General features: G+C 38.6%; 1 protein-coding gene across 3 annotated transcripts in view; it reads right to left on the bottom strand.

Annotated features, from left to right (window-relative positions):
- Window positions 1–21,912, bottom strand: part of LOC111263575 (uncharacterized) — a 33,009-nt gene extending 11,097 nt beyond the window's left edge. Inside the window, exons 1-3 of one of the 3 annotated variants that reach the window (XM_086969696.1) lie at window positions 21,657–21,912; window positions 20,460–20,536; window positions 3,395–3,966 (exon numbers count right to left, since the gene is read on the bottom strand). In XM_086969696.1, coding sequence (XP_086825822.1) covers window positions 3,867–3,966; window positions 20,460–20,536; window positions 21,657–21,668 — 189 coding nt within the window. In that variant the 5' untranslated portion in view covers window positions 21,669–21,912 and the 3' untranslated portion in view covers window positions 3,395–3,866. Of the gene's footprint in view, window positions 1–3,394; window positions 3,967–13,812; window positions 14,644–20,459; window positions 20,537–21,656 lie in introns of those variants that run through there. The other 2 variants (XM_022838757.2, XM_086969695.1) reach the window with 2 other exon arrangements.
- Window positions 21,913–25,676: the final 3,764 nt, after the last annotated feature.

Below are 25,676 nucleotides of genomic sequence, written 5' to 3' on the forward strand. Positions count from 1 at the left end.
ATATATAGATCTAATGGGTTTGAAGTATGTTATTAAAATTTATTAAGAAAAAATATCCTAAATGTTTTTAGTAAGCCCTTTTACGATGATTACGCTTGCAGTTATTATTCTGCTCTCACATTAACAATGGAAACCGCGAAAAAACTAGGTGACTTGAAAAGTGGATAGTGCTCAGTTCCTTTTTCCAACGAAATTAGATAAGGATACGAAAGGATGCTGATAAATATAAAGTAGAAAAATCGCAGCCTTTAATAATAAACTATAATAATTCACATGAAATCCTATTACTATCAAAAGCTAAGAGAGTAAAAGCTTACGATCTACCGTAACACCAATGTTGTTGTGTGGTGAACGAAGTACAAAGTTTTCTTCATAGTATATTTTACCATCAACACGAGGACTTTAATATTGCAACGACTATAGCCAAAACGATTGATACAGAACCTACTGATACAACTAGGCTGGACATTCGCCTTCCTGTCTGCAATCTAAGTAGGACATTTCAAAGTATTGTAACATGTTTTTCCAACACGAAAAGGTTTGTCGTTCGTTATGAATGAAATCAAATGTTCACTGGTGGTACCACTGTAGCAGAGTTACCAATTAGAAATGCAAAGGTAAGAAATACAGGTTCGCAACGGGCAAGAAGGCCTTGCACGCAGTTCTTGTTTTGAATGACCCGCCACAGCGAGTATTGGCGAAAACCTAGGAGAAATAAAACTATTCGTTCGGCAAGGTAACCAAGACATATCTTTGGGAGGTAAAGATCGGTAACTAAGACTGTGCCGAGAAATCTGGCGTTCAAACCAGTACAAGTCCATTATCGACTGTCTCAAGAGAATCTCAGTGCATTGAGGAAGGAGCCGGATTTTCCCCTTCACATCATTATAGGCGACAAGGAATAGAGGGAAGACAGATATGACGTCGTAACAAAACCACGATCCTCTAAGTCTCGCTTCAAAATAAAGTCCAGAACGTAAAAAACTCAAAGATCTAAATGACCTAAATAATAGCCTATATGATCTAAATGGTCTTTCCCCATTGCTGGGGAATTGAGCCTTGTGAATTTATGTAGAACGGCTCTAGTATCACAAATGTATATTACCGCGTTTCAAGAAAATAAAACCTTGTGCTGACAGAGGTTTTCAAGGTTGATCTATGGGGGGACAAATGGCGACTTCTTTACTAAGATAATATACCAGCTTTTCCACTTACTTGTATAACGCTTTTGAAGGAAAATGTTTGTGTGCCTGTGTTGTCCCGTCTTTGTCAGATCAAGCCGTTTCAAAGTAAAAAAAACACTTGACAGGAGAAAGCTTTGCTAAGATTGAAAAGAAAGGTAGAGCTATGGTCTACATCTATATAACTGGATTTAGGAATAATTGTTTTAACTATTGAACAAAATCGGTAGTATTACATGCAGTGGCAGGTACTTTAAGTATGCGTAGTTGCTACAAAGCCAAACTTTTGCTTTTTACCTGCTATTATACATATACACTCTCTTTATTTCATCATACTACGTTGTTAAATATAAACTACACATGTTATCAAACCATCGTGGCTTCCATCCCCAGGGCGGATATAAGTATCCGGTCTACAAGTCAAGTAAAATGTCTTTTACAATTTCAGTTTCTCATTAATGAACAGTCAGGTACTGCATAGTCGCGAAATAACAAGTATGGGACGTTGCTAGGAGCTAACAATCTATAAAACCAACCTCGTAAAATTCAGAACTTCTGTAGGCCAATCAACAAATAAAGTAGACGCAAACAGCAACGACAGAGAAGGCTCATTTGGGCAAAAATTAGCCCATGTAGAAATTGGCGAGGTTTAAGATTACAACCCTCTCTCGCAAATAAGGCTCTTATAATGACAGGCTCTACTGTTTAAATCACAAAATCGATCCAAAATTTTCTTAGAACTTCCGAAAACTGCCGTCCGAAGCTTTACATTAAAATTGCATCGAATAGACTCATCGTACTGCGCACATTTTTCTATTCTATATTCTATTTATGTTTTTTTCTATTACTTACTATACTCGCTACTTTACTGAAGAATTTACATCTAAAAATGATTGCGCGAAGCCTCATTGTGTGGATTTCAGAAAATCAAAAGCTGAAGAAAGAGGAGCAACAAGTAGACTTTATACTGATAACAACTCCTCTTTAAATTCATCACGCGCATAAATAAATCTTATCTTCAGCTGAATGCTTAATTTAAGAAATACATAGCCATAAAACGTAGCTTTCTTTTTTAACGGAAATAAATTGTCACGATCTCTCTAAAGTCAAAGGCCGAAAATTCTTTAATTTGATTAAACAGCGATCGTTCGATGCATGGGGCATTCGGGTCGCTACGAATGGTATCGCCTGCCAGAACAAAATGTAATGGTATCATTCGCATATTTGAAAATCACCCATATGCAAGTTTCGTCCCATCAGTGCGGTAACAAAACAACTGAATTCGTCACCAGTATTTTCCGGCCGAAGGAAACCTGGAACAGTTTCTTGGCCTTGCCAAATGCGCACTCAGCCTAAATACACAATTCATCTGATAGAGACCGCATTTATATACGCTTCTTCACGTGTTCTTAGGTAATACCTGTATAACTTTGCCTAGTAGTTAATTAGATACACATATTGCAGGCTCATTAATTGCCTGAACCACATTATTGCAGCCTATTAGTTTTTGCAGGCTATTAGTATTTCAGGATACGTTGTAGTCTAAGTTCGAATTCAGGCATAAATAGACTTCGCTTCGTCCTGGGAGGCAGCTATCTGTTGAAACGTCTAACGGTAACACCGGACACAAAACTCGAAATATAGAGGCTGTCTTTATTATCTAGATTTAGGTTTTGAAGGCGCCTAGCCATCTCTCGTGTGTTTTTCCGTCATCTTTATATCCTTCATCTTAATACCTGCGTTATCGATCACAGTAGCCACTGAATGTCTTAGTAGAGGGAACATAATAGTCATTCCGGAGATTATACGAGTCGCTAGATCGTTCAAGATCAAGGCCTCATACATAAACTATTCCGTCACCAACGATCACTATCGCTAAAAGGATAACTGTCATTAATGAGATAACGATATGTTGGAGTACGTATGAAAGCTGATATTTAGGTTTAAATCCCGCTAATTTCCTCTCGCCAATCAATCGTTTAGGCATGACCTAGCAATTATTGATGCCCCTGTGGATTATCTAGCTTTTTAAGAGGGATCAAGCATTTCCCATTTTCTTTAATATCCATCTGAGAGGCGCCATAAATTGCTGAAACTTGTCCTGCATAGACAAGTGAAACAGTATATATTTTGCCTAAGAGGAATCTAATATTCTAAAAGGTACGCAAATGCCAATAGTCTGAAGACAATTATGTTGTTTTACTTGAGCCTAAAAATGTATTTTCATTTGATGATTTATTGAGGTCGAAGAAAGAGATTGGCATTCTACATAAAACTTCCGATAGATTTCTAGCTGCTGTTGCCTTTTTTATGTCGATCTATCGAATTGTTGGCATAGGCTTACTTATTGTGGGAGGATTTTCATTTGAACATTTTCTCCTAATTTATTTGCAAATTCGGCAATCTCCGGCAGTGGTAGGAAAATTGGGAATTAGTGTAATTTACCGGAAAATCGGTCTGGTGCGCCTGAAAAATTATCAGCGGTAGTCATCTTTTTGCCCCTACTAAAAACTTTTCTGTTTTCTGATACGAGTGGCGACTTCATGACAGCTTGTCAGAACCAGAGGGAGGTCTTGCTGGTTCTATTGACAGCCCCTTTAAATCTGACGAGAGTCTCTCTGATGCGCTTGGCATTTTTTCTAAGCTTTTCACTTTTTACTTAGGCTAGCTAAAGACGTTCGGCTATTACAGAACCGCCTCCATGAATCCCGTGAACTGGCTGACCTCTCCTTTTCGGCTAAGACGATCGTACCAGTAACCATCAGTTTTCAGCAACCCGTTCAGACTAGAAGCCAAAAAATGGGAATTAGAACGAATATTGCATATGTCTTCGGAGGGTCGCATACCTAACTTTACTTATAAATGGCTTATAAAGAAACCTTCCCAACCTAAACGCTGAGACTTGACTGATCGTGAAAGTAAGTAATTTCTTGGAAAGGGCTCCTGTGTACCGAGTGCTTCAAAGTTCAATTATAGGCTCTTTATACTTTCACATATTTAATTATATCATTTAATTGAAAATCACTAAGTGTGTTCCTGTTGATCCTGTGTATCAAAAACATAACAGAAAGATGTTGGTGGAGTTTGAAAATTTGATATTAAAACCAAAATGTCCGTAGAATCAAAATGTGTATATGCATGTTTTCTCAGCCGTGCCTCCTAATATTTAGAACATTTCCTTATAAGAATAAGGAAAACATGTGTGTTCACAAAACTTTTAGCGATTATGAGTTTTTCAAACCTCTGCCATTGAAAAGGTCTGAATTTTATAAAAAATCCTTATCAAGTTCTAGTTTTATTGAAGTGACCTTTTTCATCAAAACTGTACACATTTGCTTATATACAACTGAAACTTTGACTGTTTGTATGTTAATTTGTTCTTCGGACTTAAATTGACCTCGTAAAAAGGGTGAATTGCGATGATTTTTAAGGTCTAAAGTCTTATCTGCACCATGATGGAGCTGACTGGATGAATACCCTTTCCCCGGGGGACTTCCTTTTATTTGTAGAGTGCAATGTTAATTTGGACGAATTGGTCGCTTCTTGTTATTAATTCAACAACCGTTGACAAATCCTGACAAAAATATGTTAGAAAGTTAGTAGTTTCCTCAAAATAGGCGTTAGCAATTTCTAATATATATTTTTTCTAATGTCGAGACGGTTACCTTTACCCCGATTATCTATATAGTCTGAACCGTCACAGCTTACAGTAGCTCATTGTGCGAAAATTTTTTTGAAAGGGTGATTTTTCTCCTGTGGGGAGCGTAATGTTAGCCTAGTGTCTATCCTGATATTTTTGCTACGACCGATGTTAGAGCTGGTGGGGACAATAAGGTGCATTTTTTATATTTGTCTTTACTCTATATTAGTCTTTACTTTTACTAGGAACCTCTATCGTTACACATGTGTATTAGTAGGTTGTAGAAGCTGAGATAGGCTATATTTTGGTGGGATTTTTATCGAAAAAATATGTTTTCCTTGAAAAATGATAGCTGAATATTCAGATGTAGCGAAAGTCCACTTGCGTACCCGTCAAAAGTCTTCGATAAGTTAAATGGGAATACTATACGTTCTTACATCCAAATGTTAGTTTGCAAGCAAAAATGCCATTTGAAGGTTAAGAACCTAGTCGAATGTGTTATTTGTTTTACTTATCTAGCAATAGCGCGAAAATTATGGGAAAGTTTCTATGCGGGGAATTTGAAACGGTTGTCTGAGCGAATTTTGCTCAGTGCCAACTGGAGGGTCGTAGCGGCAAACATTTCGGCAAAACAATATTGTATAATACTTTATCGGAAAGATTTCATAAAAGAAGTGTTAACGACATTTCTTCTATGTCCAGTACCGCTTTGTTGGCACCAATTGCTTACACCAAAACAGATTTCGACGAACAGAGTAAGAGTGCAACGTATCTATCTTCCTGTACATAAAATGGTCAGACATCGAATGTGGTAACTGTTTCACTTTCGTAACTGAGCATTTTTTTACATAGAAGTTATAGCTTATTAATGATAAGCTTTCGGTGAGCTGATCTGAAATATGTTGCGCAGCTCTGTACCCAAAATAATAATTTTCTAGTGGAAATGACAGGAATCCTGATTGCCATACCCGTTTGAGTATGTAACAATAAGCTAAAATTGCAAGTTGAGCTGCCTTCGAACGGTTTCTGTCGAATTTTTAGTTAATATTATTAGTGAAGTTGAAGCGGCAGATGAGGACTTTTCCTGACAAAAATCCCTAGTTTATTTTTAGAGAAAGATACTTAAATGCTAAAAGAATATGTAAATATTTATTGTGAAAAAGTAACAAAAGATAAAAGAAAATCACAGCGTAGTAACTTTTTTACTTGAAGGTGATATGAAAATTTTCCCCATCGAAGTATATAGTGGGTATTTCCTGCTATCAATCAAAAACAAATCGATGAGCTGAATCCGAATGCAGTATATATTCGTATACCTGATCTTCAATTTTTTTTTGTCAAAAATGCCGTTTGAAAGATAGAGACTTCGCGTGGTGCTCAATGTAGGGGGTGTATTTTTCTAGATATGGTCATCGATATAATTTTACGAGCTGAGTTAAAATGCCATGCATGTCCCTATAAATATTTTTGAACGAAAACGACAGAAACCCTATTGGTCGTATTGGTTTGTCTATATAACAGTATGTGAAAATGCGTGTTGAACTTCTTCCGAGTAGCTTTTTAGCAAACTTCTAATAAATGTTAATAGGAAAACCAAAGCGGCAAATGTAGAGTATATTTTTGTGAAAATATCTAAATCCTTTTCGCAAAAATGCCAAAACATCAAAGAATATGTAACGATTTATTATAGAAAAAATGTTTGCCTATGGTGACGTCTCAATGTACCGATTGAGGAATCGTATCGTCATTCATTATAATTTATATCACTATTTATTACCAAAAAGAACTGATAAAACTAAATGCTTGGTAACATTTCACGAACAGAGGATTAAAACTGATAAACACTGAAACCTTTGCGATATCTTAGTTACTTTAATGCGCAACTACTAAGTACGAGAAAGAAAAGATAAAGGAAACTCACATATGTGCGTCGTGGAAACAGACCAACGCTAAAAAAGTCCCGTAATCACGTCTGCAGAAACGACAGTTAACGAGCTATATTAAGTTTGCCTCAGACCAACTTATTTAAAGAGCTACAGCTTAATAAAACGGCTACAGAAGGGTATCGGGTCAGATGGGACGGCATAACTGCAACTAAATAACTATGTGGGGTATATTAGACCCGTATATTAGACCTACAGTCTTCATTAGCCTGGGTAGACGAATCAATTAAAATAAATCAGTGACAGTAACTAAATAAAGCAAGCGCAAGTCGAAGCCCTGCAAATCCATTTGGTAAGCCCTCCGAAAGCTAGATCCCTAAAGCAGGTATCACGAGAGGGCAGCATTGAGCACGTAAGGAAAATGAGCCCTGAAGGACTAGAAGATAAACTAGTCGCGAATTTTTTTACCGTTTAGATAAAGACTTCATAGACGTGAGGGACCTTTCGAATCACGTTTGCTTGTAAGCGTAGACTAATCTAATAAGCTCTTTTCGGAGCATCTGATTAGCACTTCCCCAGTATCCCGATCCAACGTACAATAGGGCAGTAAGTGAGCTGGTTCTCATGCAATGATCTGCTATTCAGTTTGATTTTATTAGTTTGGTTAGTAAGATCATTGAACTCATAATTTAAACATATCATAAAGTTTTACATATGAAACATTTCAGCATAGCTCGTAAAGCAGTTCAGGTAGCCACACATTACTTTCACTTTAGATTCCTTGAGTAGATATATTTGAACCTGGATTCCAAAATCGACAACAGCTCGAGACTGGAAAAAAAATTGCAAGTAGACATCGAAACACAAGTAGGACCAATTAACGATTGGCGCACCTCAGTTCCCTTTGTCAGGAGCTGCCTGTTTTGATGCATTTTAATAGCATTTAAAAAAAGAATGAATTGTTTTACTTTCTTAAGAGCAATTCTGTACGTTCTTACAACATGATAAAGTGCTAAATCTATGCGTGGTAGGGGAAATTGTTGCGTGATAGATTTGAATAAGGAAATTCTATAAGGAATCTTTGAATAAGGAAACGAAAACATTCTTCGAGTGTAGTAACGGAATGTGTACGTGACACGGGAAAGACACACAATTTTGATTTTTTATCCTATTCAATCTTTTCTCTTCTATCTGCGAATTAGTTATTTCCTGTCCTTCTACGCTGTGATTTATGGGGTTCGGTCCGGTAGTAGTACCTTTGCAACGCTTAAACAACTAATGCCAGAGTATAATTTTTGGTCAAAGATACGCGGCCAACATATGAAGTTACTTACTCAACAAATCTACGTAATGACTACGTTATAAAAAAACGATGTGTTTCGAGAAAAGGTGCTTGTATTACCGTTGCAATACCGGAAATAATGGGATCTTTAGATGCGCCAGCATTGAGATTATTTGAAGCCGGATTTCGCCAACACTGCAAAACTCCATAAAAATATATGGAAAGTAAAGCACGATTTGACCTAGCGCTTTTTCCAGGTCTTGTTGATATTTTTCAAAAGGATTTTCAGCAGACCCTTGGTCGAGCTTTCGCTGTGATAGACTATTCGCACTAATGCTGCCCACTAACTTAATCAAACAGGCCCAGTCAGATGGCAGTATGGTATCTCTCAGCGATCGCTTCCAACCGGGCACGACACTACGTTAGTAACGTCTAATTCAAGTTAGTAGCTTGGGAACTTGACAACTGTGCATAGAAGAGGTACCTATGGATTGCGAGATTCGTGGAATACATTTCACGACCTTAGCACGCGAATTCAAAAGAAGCTTGGCTGATTCCAACGTCATAAGTCTTCGTTTAATCGAAATAACCGATACTCCATTTTGGTTGTTACATTCTATAGTGTACGGAATTCTAGAAGTTTAAAAACACAATCTATTCTAAATAGCAATGGTCTGTTATTATTCACGAATTTTAATATAAACCTTCACGATTTAAAAATTACATTGTAATATACATATCAACGATTATGATACATCCATGTATATAAAGCAGAAAAAGGACAAATCGAGTTTTCTTTCGGGCTACCGGCTAAGTAAACGGGATTTCAGATAAGGCCCTAATTCCTCTCGAAAATACTGAAGCATGGTAAATATTCTCAAGCTTTGACAATTACTTCGAAAAGTCTAGTGTTATCTAGTGCAATTCTGTTTAAGGAAGATCCGAGTGTGTGTGGAAAACACGAGCGTTTACATGCTGGCGATGCGTATGTATTAAAAAAAATTGTAAAAAATATATATAATAAAAGTAGCTATCGATTAATTAGGCAGGTGCTGAAGATATCGAGCGAACGCGATCCCGACAACCAAAGGAAGTTTTAATTTAAGCACGTAGTGCAGTCGTCACTGTTACAGCTAGAGCTCGAACGAAGGGCAACTAGCGAGTAAACATATCTCGTTATCGATTTACCTTGATCCGGATCACCTGGAGTGTTCAGAGATAAGCGGTACTGGATATTGCATAAGTACCTTTAGTAATCACCACCCAGTAATAAACACTGTAGCTAGATTGCGTTGTTGCTGCTTTGATTACAACTCGTAGCTTACTTTGCTCGTTATAAATGCGCCTTGAAGACACTTTTTGGCTCTTTCAATCAATTGTATCTCAAAATCGTCTAAATTTAATGAGACCGAGCCCTGATTCTAGGCTCGAATTGATTAAGAACCTTATAATCTCATAAATCATTAGAAACAATGGATGTGGACATACATATATACATATGTAAAGGGACGTGAATCTTTGGGTCTCTAATTAGGCTGCACGTGGTAATAGTGGAGCTGGACGTTTAACCTAGATAAGATGGAAGTTAAATTTAGGAAGAACAGGATCGTGTCTGGCGATCTTTCAAAATATCAATAAATTCCCGTATTTTGGGATCCTCATTGTCTTTAATGGCGGCAGCTTCGTTTCATGCATCAAAGAACGATGTAAAAAAAGTACTTTGTGCACTCAGATTTCAGCTTCGTTTTCCCTCATGATGGCACTTCGTTTATTCGGCCTTCAAGATGGTGCCGGTAGTAGATTACCGGATAAACATAATTTGAATGGATTTTCCAGTAAAGATTCTCGAACTATTCAGCCGAGTGGGAGTCTTCCTAGGAGCGTTCTCTGGGCACAAATCTCCTTACCGAAAGTAACTGAGATGTTATTTTAGACTCTCGGAAACCGAGACTTTTTTCGAGTGTTTCAGCAAAAGTTTGCCGAAATAAACGATGAAGTTTCCAGCATAGAGCGATGGCACACAGTGGTTTGTAGAAAACTTGGTGGATAAACCATTTCCATTTATATAGCTAGGGGTAATAGATTTCTGGGAGCTATTATAAATACCATGTGGGCTATTGCCCCTAGGACCTTCGTTTAGGAGGCTGGCATGCTAGTACTATCGCAAGGTAAGCACTTATGCCGTAAGCTCTTAATCTTTTCACACTTTTTAAGCCGATAAATTTTAAAGCGTATGAATACAGCAACGTAAAAATCTATAAATAGAACCTTTAGATATTCTATCTGCCAGTTGTTACACATGTGTGCACGTTCTAACTGCCACTCGCAGGCGCGATGAGCACTGCTAGAGCTGAGATATGTCTGTTACGTATGCGGATTCAACGTTTGCTTTTTTTATGATCCCATCGCTTTAAGTTCTATTGGCGTGTCACTGTTGTTGCATAATAAACTAACAGCTTTCGTTAGATTGGCTGAAGATAGTGCGTCGGAACGCGACGTTCGCTATCCAGTCTTACGTCCGTTCTGCCCTGGCCTCATCACTAATGCGGCAGTGCACGGTGTGAAAAGTATTGCGAGCTAGTTTGTTAAGGTTTTTTGTGGAAGAGTTTGAGGTATCGTTTTCCCAAGAATCGGTCTTCATCTTGAAAACATTTTAAATGCATCCATTGTTGTGAAATTCAGAAATGGTCGTGGATTGTGTGATTGATCGACGGTGACAGTACCGGATCGTTAGAAGTTGTGGGGTGAATGGGTTGGAAAAAATGCTGAAGCAGTAGACATTATATACGAATCTGTTCGAACAATACTTCGACTTTGGTGTGTCTGAGCTGATGTTTGGATCTTTTTCGAAGCATCCGTTATAGCCGATGATATTCCTGCATTCGGTATTATCCTTTCGGTCAGAGCTATTTTTTCGACCGCCGTTGAGGTTCTATTGAATAGCCTTGGTAGACGCATCTGTTTCGTGCTCCCTATGTATAGCCTAGCCAATATCGTGGTCACTAATACAAGTATGAGGGTAAGGACGAGACTGATCCTAATTGCCCGATACGTAATTGTGCAAGCATGTTAAAAAAGAATATTATTTATGCATGTGCATAAAGTATGTCTAGCACCAGTCGAACTGGTAATAGAACACCCAGTCCGCCATTTTGCAATCTGGTCGCGTGTATACGTCAAACGTTGTTTGTTCTAAATAAATTTCGAATGAATTTAGATTATATATGTGTTGATATATATAACAAAAAACTCGTGTGGATTTGTGACCTTTTTCTAGATCTTCTATATTTTGACAGGTCAGGAAATCGGTAAATCTGTTTCCTTTTTCAAAACAGGTTGGAATTTTCTAAAAACGCGCCCCTGACTTACCTGTTACCCATACCTGTTCTTGAAGGCACGGGAAGCAATCACAAAATTTAGAATGTTTTTTTGTTTTAGAAGTTTACCCTCCGCATGTGAAGTAAATAAATTTTGATAAAAATCTTAACAACCTACTATTGGCCTATAAGTGTTGCAATCGACTATCCGCACAATCAAATTGTAAAGGTTCGTAGTATCATTTACCTCATGCTTTTTTGCTATATATGTTGGGCATCGTATAGCATTAAGTTTTATTTAAATAGCTCTCTTCGTGTATTGCAACAAAAATCTTTAACTAAGGATTTAGATTCATGTTAATGAATTTTTTGCGCCAGATTCTTGAAAGCCGTCAATGTTTTTTATTCGCGATGATTTTTGAAATAATATGATTTATTGGGTTTTTAAGCGACGCATCATATCTTACCCTAAACGCATTTAATGCATCATGATTTCACGCAAAACGGACAAGTATAATAGTGTTTCTAAGCGTTCCACATTGTGCAGAATGTTAGGCGTTGTTTATTTGCGGAATGTCGTTAGTTTTGATATTAGTTTTAAGGAAAATTAGCTGAAAAAAATAGCTAAATTGTGACGCCTATATTTGTTTCTAGGGTGGCAATAATTTCAATATACATAATCCGTAAATTTATGAACATCATTCGGATCAATGTGCCGTTGAAATTTATCAGTTATAAAAGAAAAATTTGTTTGGACAACGACGCATTGTAATTCACGGAACAACAGATATCTTGGCGATACTTACATCTAGATTTAGTATTCTACCTGCCAAGCCTATTGGTATAAAAATAGTAATAACTATTATTGTCAAAATTACGTTTAATTTTCTGGGTCATCTTTTTTTGAGCATTTGAAATCGATGCTAGAAGTTTATGAGCATTCTAACAAGTTTACAGTATACACAAAAACAGTATCATAATAAGACGATGTATTTAAGACCGCTTCCTTAAATGACGTCGCATTTCAATGGTGCTAATTTTTATGTACGGGATATGAAAATTTAATATGGTTGGATGGAGGTACAAGCCATAGTTGAAACCGCGACTTACGCTGATGATTCATTTTATATGTACAAAACCCTAACTGCGGAAAAACAGCCAGAAAAGTTGAGACTATGGATGCTTTTCTTTTTCGCCAAGCAACACGTCGCACGTCCAAGGAAGTCTTGGACTGTACACTGACGAGTTGAATCTTTCGATGTACTTTGTATTAAACGTAAGTATGACGAAGTGCAAGCAGGTGAGTGAGTTTAAAAAAGCATTAAATCCTCTATTGAAGAATGTATGAAGCTCTCCTGAAGATATAGAATGCCCCCGTCACAGGAAGTCTTGGGGTTTACTGCTCCCTTGGAAAGATAACAGTCTTTTTTGTGGAGAATTATTGGAATATATGGAACGTATTAATGGTTAGATACCTTCTTGTATTCATAAAGGTATTGTTTCAATTTAATTTTTAGAGCTTCAGCTAAATTTTTCGGAACTGCACTAAGAATAATTATTATTACTATGGAAACAACTGCTTATTGTAGCATACGACAGATTTTTCATGGTTATCGTAAATAGGACGGTAATCGTAATACCGTTGTTGCTTGTTGGAGAAGACTTTACAAATGAAGATTTGTAGAGGAAGTGATTGTTAAATTATTATTATCATATGAATAAACAGTTGTACGCTCTCGTGTAGTATGGTTAGATAATAAACCGAGTCATTACATCGGTCACGGCAAAAACGGACGCTACTTTGCTTCAATCGCAATTATTATAACCATCACCATCGCTAATGCGGTAGACATTGCTCCCCAAAATTAGCTAATGGGTTTTTTTTTGTCTTTTATTCAGTTCTGTAGCTATTTTTTATGCTATTGATCTTCAGATTTTTGACCGCGTGACAAAAACAACATTCTCCTCAACACCTGTTCTTATCGTAGTTTTTTAAACGGCCTCAAAAATAAGGCAGAACATTTGTGGTTCTATAGCCAAAAGAAGTAGACTTATTAGATAACTATTTCGGTACAAATAGGACTTGAAGCAATCCTTAACAAACTTCAGGCTGGGTGCGTTGTTTCAGGTCAAAGGCATCTTTCTCAAACTTCACCTGAGTCACCTAAAAGTAGTTATTTTAACAAAGAGTCCACACCATACTCTCTTATCCCTCAGTGGCTTCAGTACTTATTAGACCTCTTTGCTTTTTACTATCTGTTTTTAGACTCCCAACTTATTATCTGTGTGATTTAACAAAATACCTCTCATGCTGTATGTAACGCTGATCCCGCGCTAAGCGAGACATTTAAAATAGGAAACCCATACACGGTCATTACTAACAAGCACTGATTCATATAACTCTGACGCTTAATTATTAGAGAAATCAAGATCGGTATACCCGAATTTTTCATCCTAGAACTACATCAGGTTAAAAAACACTTATCACATATAATGAATTATATAGATTAGGTCAAATAGCTTTAATGTTGAATCTCTTTTTTTAACAGCACTTAGACTGAACACAAAAAAAGGCAAGATTCCAGTTTTTTGAAAGTTTATGCTAAACTGGTTGAAGAAGTTAAAAATACAAATCCATCAGGACGGATTCACGGAAAATCCAGCCAACTATCTCAGGTGCTTTCACAAACGATATCCTCTCCCTTTTTTGTCAGGCGAGTCAAAGTCGTTTTCTAATGTACATAATCAACTTCGCGTCAAGTAGTCATTGTACATCTCTTCAAGAGGTTGTGTTGTTGTGCTTACCGTTGGTTTAGAGCAGGCTTATGCTTACTTGGGTTTGAGGAGGCCTTACGCCGTCGGTTGAAGGTTTCTTAAGCTTTTTCTTAAAGATTTGTGGGACTTGGTTGAACGAAATGTTTGATCGCTTTCTGCTGTGTAGGATCTCAGACTACCCGGAGAGGAATGCACACTCTTTGGTGTAACATCATGAGATCGATTTGTTGAAAAAGAAGTCGAGATGCTCGTTTGAAAACTTCTTGTGTTTCGAACCTTTGAAAAAAGCTGTGCAGCGCTTATTGAAGATGTATGTTGAAATGCATATTCTGCTGGTGTTGATGACTCTCGCGTTATTTCTGTTTCGTTTATTGAAGAGATATCTTCAACATTCGATGTCGCATAGCTTATTACTGTCGACGTTGCACTAGCTATTTGCGTTTGTGTAGTAGAATTGACGGCGCGGAATGCTAGCACGTCCCCTAAGTAAACTCCCACTAGAAGCGCCATCACGACTAGAATTGCGCCGCATACCATGACAATGATGAAACCGGCCGTTACCGCTCTGCACGTTGAGTAAGCGAGTTAATAATTGCTTGAATATGCAATTGACGTTCGTTCATTACTTTACCAGAGAAAATCAAGAATTACATATGACATGAGTGACTGCTGCTTGTGAATCATAGAGCATTTTATTGTGCTCTTGTTCATACTGAACACTGTTTTGAGTTTAGGTTCCAAAGGTAATTCTTTCTATATTGTGAAACAAATGCATTTTTAGATCTGTCGACAATTCACCTATTGTCGAGGCAAAAAAGCTACCAAAACTGCTCGAAGCATACTTTATATTGAGGACGATTAAAAATGGAGGCTCAGATTCATTAAGCACAGTGCATTTAGGTCCGGTAAATGTTCTGGAGGAAGATAACTGACACATCGAGAAACGACGTCTATGAGTCTATCATCAAACATCTTCACTCAATAAGATTTACACTATTTTCTTACAGTTACCAAATAATATAACAAGCATCTTTCGACTCTAAAGACATCAAAACAATCATCTTTAGACTGAAATTATCTATATGAATGGAGTTCAAAAGCCACTCAGCAAACTCTCAGTTTAAATCGTACATGGAAAAACTGCCGATGGGTTTATCAGGTTCTCGCCGTCGGCAAAAACGAATAAAATCAGGAAATGTTACAGATACACCGAGTGATAATTTGAGTCTTAAGTTTTGGCATGGTGTTGAAGGCACTTATCGTCTAAATACTAAATGTTATAACTCGTTATGTTCTCTCAGAATTGTTTGACGCCTTCAGTTCTTCAGAAATCCGAACGCAGATATCACCAGAGACATAATTATAAAATGCAAGAGCTAAAAAAAACACGATTAGCCCGCACTTAATGATAATGTCATTTGAAACAATGATTATTATGCTATAATCTGCACAATTGCTTCTACGGGGAAAGCACATCTGAGAATGAAGTGCATACTAAATGGCTCCAATATAGTCACTAAAATAATAATATTTTACTATGAATAATTACATGGCGGTACTATAAAAACGAATGAAACCCGCAAAAAGGTACTTATAGGAGGTGTACAAATAAGAGCCCCGAATTCTCGGTTCATATAATTCTTCATTAGGCCGTTTTAAATAAAGTGTCTATCAGTACTGAAATACACACATTTTAACCAATAGTGAACTGAGCGATTGACGTGACCTGAATTAAGATGGGATAATAATTAAAATGCTTTACCTGAAATTTGTAAAATTGTATCTGTCAAACTTCTATTGGTTAAGAGCTTTAACTACACCATTATGTTAAGCAAATCTTTTTAAGGCCTCCTTTTACAAACAAAAAGATTCCTGACACGTAACTAACTAATTGCAATTTTAACCTATTCATAGAAACAAAATCCGGCTGATTCACCAAGCACTGCCATATTTTATACAGTGTTTTTTCCTTACATACATCGCTATGCTCTATAACAGCAGGCTAATTAATCACTGGGAAAGCTAGTATTACTTTATTACACATCATGTAAAATTGCCTTCATTCCTGATATCTATTTATGACAAACTAGCTTATCAAAAAAAAGTTTCTGGAAGTAGTACTAGATCAGTAACTATGAGCCACGTTAGAGGCCCCTTATCTAATGTAACGTCCTGATTTTAGGTCACAAATAATGACATTACCGTAGAAAATCGTTTTAGAGAGCATTTCTAATCTCTGGATGTATTTAGTTACTTATAATATGTTTATTTTGGTTACAATGCTTGCTGTATTCTTAAACCTATTTGTCATCGATAGAATATGTTAGAACGAAACTTTCAATAGCCTTATTTACTATGATATATCTGATACGAATACATCTGCATTGCACTAAAACTATTTTGCTTCACTCTTCACTAATAGGACCAACGCTTTTCATGTAAAGCTTAAAATCGGTGAGTGACTTATATCAGAATGGTGTAGTCAACATAAAGGGTAGACGTGAATGATAAGCATTGAATTATTGCAAAAAAACGAACCTTTATATGCGAATTTAAAAGCGCAAATCACCGACTGCAAAAAATTGCGGTCTGTTGAGTTTGCTGATGATTTTGTACTGGTCATTTTGCCAATTGTTCTTTGACATTTCAAGTAAAGCCGAATTTCACTTGATAATTCGACTGAACTTCAATGGTATATGGATTAAACCGTATTAATATTAATAATTATAGTAAGCATATCTCCGGCCTCGCAGGCTGTGGGTGTATAGTACCCTTTTATCGGTCGATCGCCAGCTTCCAGCGGCTTCGTACCTACTGCAAATTCAATAGCAGTAATGTAACTTAAATAGACAACTTAATCCACCGCTTAGTAGAATGTCATCAGCAGGCTCAAGACCCTACTTGTCGAAAGCAGCGACCCTGATCAACGAGTGGGAGTGGCACGCCTAACTACAGACCGACAGAGGGACATGTGGTTCGGCGCGTGAAACCCTATATACACAGCCACACAATATGGGGCGACTTGGAGGTCGTTGTGCGGTGTTTTCAACTGGAAAAGCTTTGAGCTCAAGCAGAAGAGGAGACTCTGAAAGGCTTCATCAAACAAAATGCTCTAATGGATGACCTATAGCTTTATTACGACTAGGTATTCCTATCCGAAAATCAGAGGACAACAATGTCGATCCTCTTTGTGAATTTCGTGACAGCAAGTAATACAACCTCGAATAGCGTTTTGATCCAGGATGTCTGGCTTTACACTCCAAACGAGCCTAACGAGGGCACACTTATGGCCAAGGGGACCACCAAGGCTGGCCTTACGGTTGTCATACCAACGCTGTTTTCTATCGATGTCGGAACCAAAGAACTCCCAAATTAATTATTGACGTACAAGATCGGTAAGTTCCAAATTGTGCCAGCTCGGATTTTACCGCCATTTAACTCATCGCAGCTGCCACGCCTTCGGAGTTTGCTTTCGATGTCGAATTATAAGGCCAGTTTGAACCCTTCTAGAAACCGACGTGGAAATTAGTGCTGTCTCATCAGGTCCCGGGAACAGACCGCTACATGGTCTGCCCTGCGGGCCATCGGGCTGGTTGATGCTTAGCAGAACCACTTAAATGTTGCCGGAGAGTTGGAGTGGGAAAAAACCAGATGCAGGTATTTATCGTTGTCGACAATTCGGCCTTGACGTCATTCCTGACCGGCCGTTGCTAATTTTGTTCTGGCTAGAAATAAATTAGGTGGTGCGTTACGGTTGTTCTTTTCCTGTTTTGACCAACGAAGGCCAATTGATATCGCGGGCGAAGTTGGTAAATGAGTAATCATTACCACCGCGTTTGAGTTCCACCTATTACATAATGGCTTCTGACCCGAAAACGGAGTAGTCACTATGCGATATGGTCACTAATAATCTAGCACGCTCCATCTACCAAGAGTACCGTTTGAGATCCATGTCAGCAATAGCTCAAATTAGTACGAACATGGGCATCTGGTGAGCTGTTACGCGACGAGTTCGGACATCCATTGGAGAACCCAGAAGCTACTAATAACACGTTATATCAATCATACCGTACCTTTGATAGTCACCCTTTCTTGTACGCACATTCAAAAAAAGTCACGTTAGCGCATAATACCAAGCATAGCGGATGTTACACAATTACGTGATGAAGTTCCCCTTCATTCTGTCCTGATAGAGAACGATGCGATCTGATTTTTCGCAGATTTCCGCAAGCTAAATCGGTCGCAAAAAAGAAACGTCTTTCTATTGATACGGATCGACGATGCCCTCGACGAGTTAGGGTGGGCACAGGTATTCTTTACCTTGGATTCGACGAGTGCCTGTTGGTAGATCCTGAATGTACCCGATGACAAATAAGATATTGCATTTTGTATTTTAGACAGTTTATATCCATTCAAAAGGATGCCTTTTAGGTCAGTTAATGTCCGGGTAACGTTTCAGCGACTATTATTGTATGTATTGGGTAAGCTGCAGTACCAGACGGCCTTCGACAATTTTGATGATACCATCGTATCCTCTCGAAGGGTTCGAGAAGAATCTACACCATTTTCAGGAAATATCTGCCGTGAGTGCCTATGGTTTACACCTTAAGGCATCGAAATGTTCGTTTGCTATGCACGAGGTCGTACACCTCGGACGTTCTCCATTAAAAATCTCTTCTGATTTAGAGAAGGCTGTAGTCGTCCTAACGCCGCCCACTATTCCTCGTCAGTCATAGAGTTACCTAGGACTGGTTTATATAGTGGTTTATATAGCCGCTGGTTTATATAGAACTTCGTTAAGACCACAAAACCACTATACGATTTATTAAAGGCGGACCTCCCTTCTGCATAGGCTGCGCGAATGCTCTGCCACGGCTATATGTAGCGACATAACAAACGGTGAGCGACGATGCTGGTTGGTAAGTGACGTTTACTGTGCATCAGCTGGCGAGCCCGGGTCCAGGCTTGATGGTGGCCACGCTCCAAAAGAACAGTCAGGCTGCTTTGTTGTTGAAGGATGCCAGCACATTTTTGCTATGGAAAACTACGCTGTAATATTGCGAGCCGCGGTGTCTCCGGCCGGTCTTCTGGTGATCTCTACCACAAATGCCATTTGCGCTTCAGACTGCCCACCGGCTGACGTTTCGTTTCTTTTAGAAGAGGGCAGTCTGGCTGAGGATCCGGGAGTATGTTCGCAACTGAACATTGGTCAGTGAACGAAATTAAGCCATGAGTACCGTTTGGCTTAGGCACTTGCAGCATTGCCAACATACCCGTTCGCAAGGGTAAGTCTTGACTTTATAGGGTGCTAATGAAATTAACTATTGCACACGTTTTGCTCACCTATTTATGGCTCACTACGACAGCCCGGGCCTTAGTAAAGGCCGTCTGCTCTTAACTCCAGTACGGGGCCACGAACGCGATCGTCACGATTGACGCCAGCTACTTCCAGAGCTGGTGCGGATGGCAATATCTGGCGCTTTCTAATACTTGCACGTAGGGATCGCTGTAATCCACCCGCAAGAGAACGTTTTTCCAGGGCGGACTATCCGTACGGTCACGGAGTGCCATTCTGCTATAATCTCCCGGCTTCTGCTACCGCGATGTTCCTCGCGGCCGCCTTCACAATAAAAGCTAAAGGTCAACGAGGCCCTAACCGCAACGAAATCCGAAATACTCTACGAATTTAAGACCATGCTGCCAGTGAAGCCGCCGAAGTTGCGATAAGCTCAAAACCCCGGTCGTCTGGTATCCGAACTGTGAAGCGGAAGACAAAATCCGGCTTTGCCGGCGAAGGCGGGTGCCCAAAGAAATTAATTCCCTGTGCTGCACACACCGGCCCAGGGAGTTAGTCTTCCTACGCCTCCCACGCCAGCACCCCACATGTCACGGAAGCTGCTGGCCAGGTTCGAGTTCGGGTGAAGTATCGAGAAACGAGTCTGTATAGTTTACAGAGCCACGTGCTAGCGTGTCACTGCCAACCTACGAAATATTGCAAAGGAGTACACGCGGAATAAGAGCATTCTCCTTGGTAATCTGGACACGTGAACGGACCTATACAACATAATTAAAATATTTGTATACTTCTGGTATATAGTACCCTTTCGCCGGCCGGTTAATCGCCAGTTTCCAGCGGTCAAAACTCGTCATTGCTGCAATATATAATTTTTCGAACGGCAAATACTTCAGAAACATCAGCATATAGTTTAACGTCGAAATAAGATTTAGAAAATAATTCTGTTAGAAAAACCCTATGCCCATACAATACGTTTGCAGAATTAAGTGTTCCTTCGACAACATATAGAGCCTAAAAGATTAGATCAGCATCTAATCGTTTCCATTATTTCGCAGAATTAATGCGCATAATAACGATTGTCCTACCGTGATTTTTTCACTACTCGGACTGGCTTCGCTGGCGTCCGACCTTCTTCTCGACCATCCTCCGACGACTTCTGTGACTGCAATAAAAAGACCACGTGTATGTAACCTGTAACTCTTTTTTGTTGGGGATATCAATCAATTGGAAACGCAGATTCTCCAGTCTAAAGAATGCGGGATGCAGGTTTATCCTGAGCATGCCAGCACATAGTCAAAACAAGGAAAAATAGAGTGCGTTTCACTTGAACTATATGCTATATCACAGTCTGGTTTTTTTTCTCTGTACATCGCCAAAGGTCACGGTTGTGTCATTGCCAGGTCGACTGTACTCAAACGTAAGCGCCGGTGGATCTGTGTTAGGACGCTTTTGAGATAATACGGTGCAATGTGTCTGGCAATTAATGAGAATAGTTTAGGTTTGAATCTAGACGTGAACATTTTGATTGTCTCCTAAATAGATTCGAGCAGCAAGATAGGCGATTTTTTTTTTTGCTTTTTCTAGGCGGTTTAATGCGATTGGGCTGGCTTTTAATAACGACGCTTGAGAAACGAGTTGTAGTGCGATATCCTTATGAGCAACTCAGGGAAAACAATTATAACACGATCTCGATTTTTTGGGAGCTACTTAGCTCCAAAATACATTTTAACGCATTATACGTACACTTATACGTCTATTTTGATATAGTAACACAATTGATTTCGGTAGTGCCCTAAGTACAATCCAGCGAACAATTCTTACTATGAACTTTTGTAAAAATTGGCTTGCTGGGTAGATGCGATCTCAATAAATCGTTTTCTAAAAACATTTATGCATGTCATATATACTTTTAATGCCATAGACTATATAAATAGATGCAGGTGCGTACAGGGACCAACTATCGAACTGCTTTCCTTTTACAGATTAGTGAGTGTCTCAAAAATAAGTACTTGGAGGAAATCACCTGTTTCAGAATTGTCAGTTGCTACACATGTTTATGGTGTGATTTTTATTCTTATGCTTAGGTGATCTTTTTATGGGCAGATAGAAGTTTTCGTAGTTGTCGACTGTGCATAAAAGGCACACCGAAAACGACATGCAGAGGCACTCAGTGATCTCACATTCTATCGGTAGTCATGTATTAATGGTTTTTATACGTTCTCAGAGTTGTTTGATTCTCCTTAGATATTATCGATTATTTAATGACTTCACAAACAACTTACCGCGGTCGACATTCCACTTCAGGTACTGCAACTCCTTTACCAACAAACACCTCGACCTCACAATGCGATCGGACGATAAATTCACGCCCGGTCGTCTGTCGCTTGAGCGCGGCTAATTCAAATGTGGTTCCGTAAACAACACTTGCCTTCAAAATAATCACCACGTATCGAAAGATAGTATTGCAAACTGAATGATAATTGTCTCGAATAGTTGACAAATAAAAATTTTATTATATAAGGAATAAGCCGCACCATGCTTCATCTGCGTTTGGAAAAATAAAGTAATTCTTACGACGAGTAAATGTAAGAATAGATTTTGCCAGCGGGTTATAAAAGTCTTTTTACGCTTTAAAGTATGTATCTTCAATTTTTTTTGGATAGTTCCAGCAGCTGCTGTAGGCTGATGAGGTATACCGCGACACAATTTAGTGTTGCGTCAATACATTTTTCATCACCGGATCAGTTAAACATAAAGATGTATTTCTTATCCCGCTGTCTGCCCGTCATAATATACTCCTATTGTTTTTTTAGTTCACAAAGGTAAGCAGTTTAAGCGGGTCGTTCAAAGCAATGACTTCTCTCGGCTTACCCTGATGTTGAAAAGGTGCAGCCTGCATGTAAACGATAACGATTAATGTTCCCGATATATATCAACTCTGAGTAACGGTGCTCCCTATTAGATGTGAACGTGAAATCGAGATACTCGCTCAAACATGTTAAAGTCTAAGGACTTGCTGACGTTGTGGGGCCTTCGTATGAGCGCTATTCGCATAACATGAATGTATTATGGAACTAACCTATGGAATTAACCGTGTCGCGAAGACTGAGACTGCAAAGATCGTAATGGAGGAAACCGTGTCGGTCCAAAGGCAACTTCGATAAAGCTATTCCATTGCAACTAACTATAAAATCATTGTGGTAGACTTTGTTGTGTATGAATATATGAACCTACGATACAGTGAACTAATTTGTCGCGTATTCATAATGAAAAGATCATAGTTAAAAGGGCAATGCTTGTGGTCGGCTTTTTAAATGGCATATTGCTTGAAGGACCGCTTAAGAATTCCTTTGCAAGTTCGAAACAAAACTTAATTTTTGTTAAAGCTTTCTCTAAAAAATCGGGTATAATTTCTCAAAATATCTTGTCAATTTTTTTTTTAATATTTCTCAAAATACACTCTATTATTTTAATTTGATATATTATACCCCCTCTTGTGTAAAGGCTTGGTCCTTAAAAAAAAAACTTCACAAATAAAACGCCACAGCGTTAAGTTACAAAGCGACCACGGAAACAGTCTTTAGATTCTCTAGTACGTTCTCGGGTACATCGACACCTGTTTCATGCGGACTCTCCTTGGGCGTCTAAGGCGCTGGACAAAAAAGATAGAACCAAACTTTGCAAAAAGCTCCTGTAAGAACGCAACAAACCTATCGCATAGTATACGACACTGTCGTAAGCATTGAGTCTTGGAACAACCGTTTTTAGAACCTCGTTGAAAATCAAGAAATTTACGTGGGTCATCTTTGATGGTCATATTTATAATAATGCCATTGCCATTCACCGCGACTACAGCTCCAATTGAGGATCTAAGATATTTAATAATCATTTTCAATATACTCCTTTTTTGATCGACAAATAACATTGTAATTCGTAAAGCGTTATTGGTAGGTCCGAACTTGTACCTTTTAAATGTCATCCAAACACGCTGCATACAAAAAAATCCCAACGAAATTATATTCTGGAGTTTAAATAAGGGCCAAATATCTTACGCATGCAACTGTTTAAACCAATAAAAAAGTCCTAAAAAATCAGAGGCTTAAAACTACCGAGATGTCTAAAAAGTGCGCAACACCGTAAAAAAGACTAGTTATCGGAAATTCTGTCGGCCAAAACGGCTGTTAATTTCTCTAATGGAAAATGTAAATGTATCTAAAATTGCTTTTAATCTATTTTGATAAATTTAGAGCTTTTTGAATCTAAAACCTATTGAGAACCTTCCCTGGGACTGGCGATACAGTAGAAAGTCGATTTTTAGAGGTTTATGTAGAACGAAGAGATTGGATAATAGTTCATTTGCACTCGAATTGCGAGAACGATGCGTTGCTATGACAACTTTGTTTTATGTTCTATGAAGAAAAGCTTTCTTCTGACACCAACAATGGACGACTAAATAATCGCTATAGCAAACTTATGCAGCTGCAAATATTGCCGATTTCGCTTTGCTATATAAATAAACTTATACACGAGAAGTCTAGAGTATTTCTGCTCCAGTTCGAAATCAACACATGGCTGTAACTTGAAGTAGTCGACTCACCATAAAAAGCAGCGTTATGTACTTAGCGACCCTGGCACTAAAGACATAGAGGGGACCAGGTAGTGACCAAGACTTACCAGTGGTCTCCGGCAACTGCCAGAAAGAAGCCAGGCTATAATTGACCCTTTGTCTGACTCGCCTCGCCGAAGCAGCAGCCGCGCTTATGGATCGTAAGGTACGTCTAGGCCTAGACTCAGAGCCGTGAGACCTTTATTTGAAAACAATTCAAGCAATTATTTCACTGTAATACGGGACGGCGTGAATCATAAAAATGCACATACACACACACGAACAAACCAGCATTTAAGCACCTTGGTATTCTAGATGTGTGCTTCCAGTGTGTGACCAGTCTTTATTGCTAGTGACATCTCTATGCGTACCTCTGCTATACGTACGTCAACAACCAGCTTATAATGTAAACTGGGCTAGTCACATCATACAGACATATGATAGACAAATAATTGTTGAGTTATCCGTCTACTTTATAAAACGTATTGGTTACTGAACAAAATTATTATTTACGAGCTGGGACGGCGCGTTTTTTTAATTACTCGTCAATATCGGATAGCTACAGCTTATTTCAAATGTAAATCGTGCGTTCATCCGTACCTCTTATGGTCGAAATTTCCTTTTGTTGTGAGCGTAAATACAATTTAAAACATAACGGAAATTGCTAGCCTTCTAAAGGTAAGGGGTTTACGAAATTATAATCGTGAGCTTAAAATTACCTTAGGTTGACTGCATTAACAGAGAAAGGAACTGGACCACGGACGGGGAAGAATGGCCTAACAATTACAATTTATACACTTCAGTAATTGTATCACAGTTGCGTTATTGTCTCTCTAGGATCTATCAGGTCTGGGCTCGTTTTGTATGCATTTCGCGTCAAGCAAAAAGTCTTTGTGAAAAAAATCCCAGGTCGCTTTCGCATCCTGCTGCTTCAATGACTGTTGCCAGAGGGATTCACCTGAGTGACCTAAATATGCTACGTGCCTCGGAGGATACGTTGTCTTTTTTGCACTAGAATATTACTGGAAAATTTCCTACTAATGATTCAAATAATTCCAGCCAGTTGAGTGGTAATTATCATTATTTATTTTTGTTTAAACCTGATTACTATACTTATTGCACTGATGGAGATGGAGAAACATCCGTGCCGCACACAAATAAACAAATGAGCCGATGTTTCATAATTATTGGGATAAACAGGCCCTATTTGCCCAACGTGTTCTCGGAGTCAATCGTACGAATACGCTAGTGGGCTTACGTGCAGGACTTGATAAAATATTCCATTTTTTTGGTAGCAGGAGGAATCAGCTACTTAATTAATGGAATTAGACATATATGTCTAATTCCAGCTAATAGTCCCGGATCACTCAATTAGTGGGACTTTGCCCATTCGTTTCGTCGTAAAACCTTCGAAGCTACACGGGAATATACGTAAATTTAGCAGCTATCACTTTGAAAAACCCGCATCACAAATCGCCGTCTACTACCGTCATTTAAGGCCAGCATAAGCGCCCACAGTACCAACTGCCTTTAACTTTTTTGTATATACCTACTACCTCACGTATATTCACGTTTACCGCTGTTACGTGGGCAGCGTTTATTCTACTGATGTAAAGAACATGCCATGTCATTACGTGTATTTTATGTCAAGGTGCAATTCTCTTATGCAGTATCGTTCCGTATAAATTCTTGCGTT

Source organism: Varroa jacobsoni, unplaced genomic scaffold (genome assembly GCF_002532875.2).
Source record: "Varroa jacobsoni isolate VJ856 unplaced genomic scaffold, vjacob_1.0 scaffold_774, whole genome shotgun sequence".
NCBI classification, from domain to species: Eukaryota; Metazoa; Arthropoda; class Arachnida; order Mesostigmata; family Varroidae; genus Varroa; species Varroa jacobsoni.